The sequence below is a fragment of the Mustelus asterias genome, unplaced genomic scaffold (assembly GCF_964213995.1).
Source record: "Mustelus asterias unplaced genomic scaffold, sMusAst1.hap1.1 HAP1_SCAFFOLD_1150, whole genome shotgun sequence".
In the NCBI taxonomy this organism is placed as follows: domain Eukaryota; kingdom Metazoa; phylum Chordata; class Chondrichthyes; order Carcharhiniformes; family Triakidae; genus Mustelus; species Mustelus asterias.
The window spans coordinates 15656-17500 of NW_027591095.1; the positions used below are offsets into that span (position 1 = coordinate 15656).

Consider the following 1845-nt stretch of genomic DNA (forward strand, 5'->3'; position numbering starts at 1 on the left):
CTGATCACAGGCAGAGTGGCAGCGGACCCCCACTTCCCCCTCACTGATCACAGGCAGAGTGGCAGAGGACCCCCCCTTCCCCCTCACTGATCACAGGCAGAGTGGCAGCGGACCCCCACTTCCCCCTCACTGATCTCAGACAGAGGGACAGTGGACCCCCCCTTCCCCCTCACTGATCTCAGACAGAGGGAGAGCGGACCACCCCCTTCCCCCTCACTGATCACACGCAGAGTGGCAGCGGACCCCCCTTCCCCCTCACTGATCTCAGACAGAGGGACAGCAGACCCCCCCTTCCCCCTCACTGATCACAGACAGAGTGGCAGCGGACCCCCCTTCCCCCTCACTGATCTCAGACAGAGTGGCAGCGGACCCCCCTTCCCCCTCACTGATCTCAGGCAGAGTGGCAGCGTACCCCCCCTTCCCCCTCACTGATCTCAGGCAGAGTGGCAGTGCCCCCCCCTCACTGATCACAGAGGGACAGTGGACCCTCCCTTCCCCCCACTGATCACACGCAGAGTGGCAGCGGACCCCCCCTTCCCCCTCACTGATCTCAGACAGAGGGACAGCGGACCCCCCCCTTACTGATCACAGACAGAGGGACAGTGGACCCCCCCTCCCCCTCACTGATCTCAGGCAGAGGGACAGTGGACCCCCCCTTCCCCCTCACTGATCTCAGACAGAGGGACAGCAGACCCCCCTTCCCCCTCACTGATCACACGCAGAGTGGCAGCGGACCTCCCCTTCCCCCTCACTGATCACAGGCAGAGCTGTTGGACGTACGCCACTTGCCTCCTCACTAACCCTCACTGATGGAGCGCCCGAATCAGACTTATATGGAGCCTGTCTGTTTCGCGCTGATTCTGGATGGGCAAACACGGTGGTAAACGGGGGAAGTGCCGGTAAGTTTGGACGTGCAGCCCATTAAGTCAATTTAAATGTATTTAAATGGCCGTCGTGCCTGTTTTGGGCCTGGTCCCGATCGCAGCCATTTTTGGGCCTTGGTGAAAGGGAAATTGGCGCGGAGGTGGGCGCAGATCGAGCAACTCACCTCACGCCCGACTTATACCATCACAACTTGATGGTATAATCGGGCCCAGTAACTAATTTTTATATAGTTCCAGCAAAATCTCCCTGCTCTTATACTGTGTCTCAGTGCTAATAAATTAAAGGATTCCTTTAATTAAAGAGCAGGAACACACCTAAAGTGAACTGCGCATCAGCAAAAAGCAGCAAATCCCAGTCTCTACCTCCTCAAATAATAATAAGTCACATGCTCAGCACCACACTGTCCAGTTCCCATTGGAAACATTTCTATTCCCAGCCCCAGCTGCAAGTGTTTGTGGTGCTTAACCGTCTGAGACCGTGCCTCCGGAGTGAGTACGCTGGTGTTTCAGGAGCGTAGAGGAATGGGTATAGCTCTTGTCACAGAGCATGCAGCGATAGGGTTTCTCCCGGGTGTGAATGCGCTGGTGAACTGAAAGGTGAGACAGCTGGGTGAAGCTCTTCTCACACAATGTACAGTTGAAGGGTTTCTCTCCGGTGTGACTGCGCAGGTGGACAGAGAGTGAAAAGGACTGAGTGAAACTCTTCTGGCAGTATGAACACTGATAGGGTTTCTCCCCAGTGTGAATGCGCTGGTGTTTGGACAGCGATGACGACTCAGTGAAGCTCTTCTCGCACACAGTACACTGGAAAGGTTTCTCACCCGTGTGCAGGCGGTAGTGATTCAGGAGATTACTGGATTTAGTGAAGGTCTTCCCACAGATGGAGCACGGGAAAGGTTTCTGGCCACAGTGGAAGTGCTGATGTTCTGTGAGGCTAGAGGATGTGGCAAAGGTCTTTGCA

At 55.7% G+C, this 1845-nt stretch overlaps 1 protein-coding gene across 1 annotated transcript in view; it reads right to left on the bottom strand.

Annotated features, from left to right (window-relative positions):
* Positions 1 to 1318: 1318 nt before the first annotated feature.
* The window catches only part of LOC144487941 (uncharacterized), a 1653-nt gene continuing 1126 nt past the window's right edge, over positions 1319 to 1845 (bottom strand). The window contains exon 1 of the mRNA XM_078205995.1: positions 1319 to 1845. This exon is cut by the window's right edge and continues 1126 nt beyond it. Within this exon, the coding sequence (XP_078062121.1) occupies positions 1347 to 1845 (499 nt within the window). The 3' untranslated portion in view covers positions 1319 to 1346.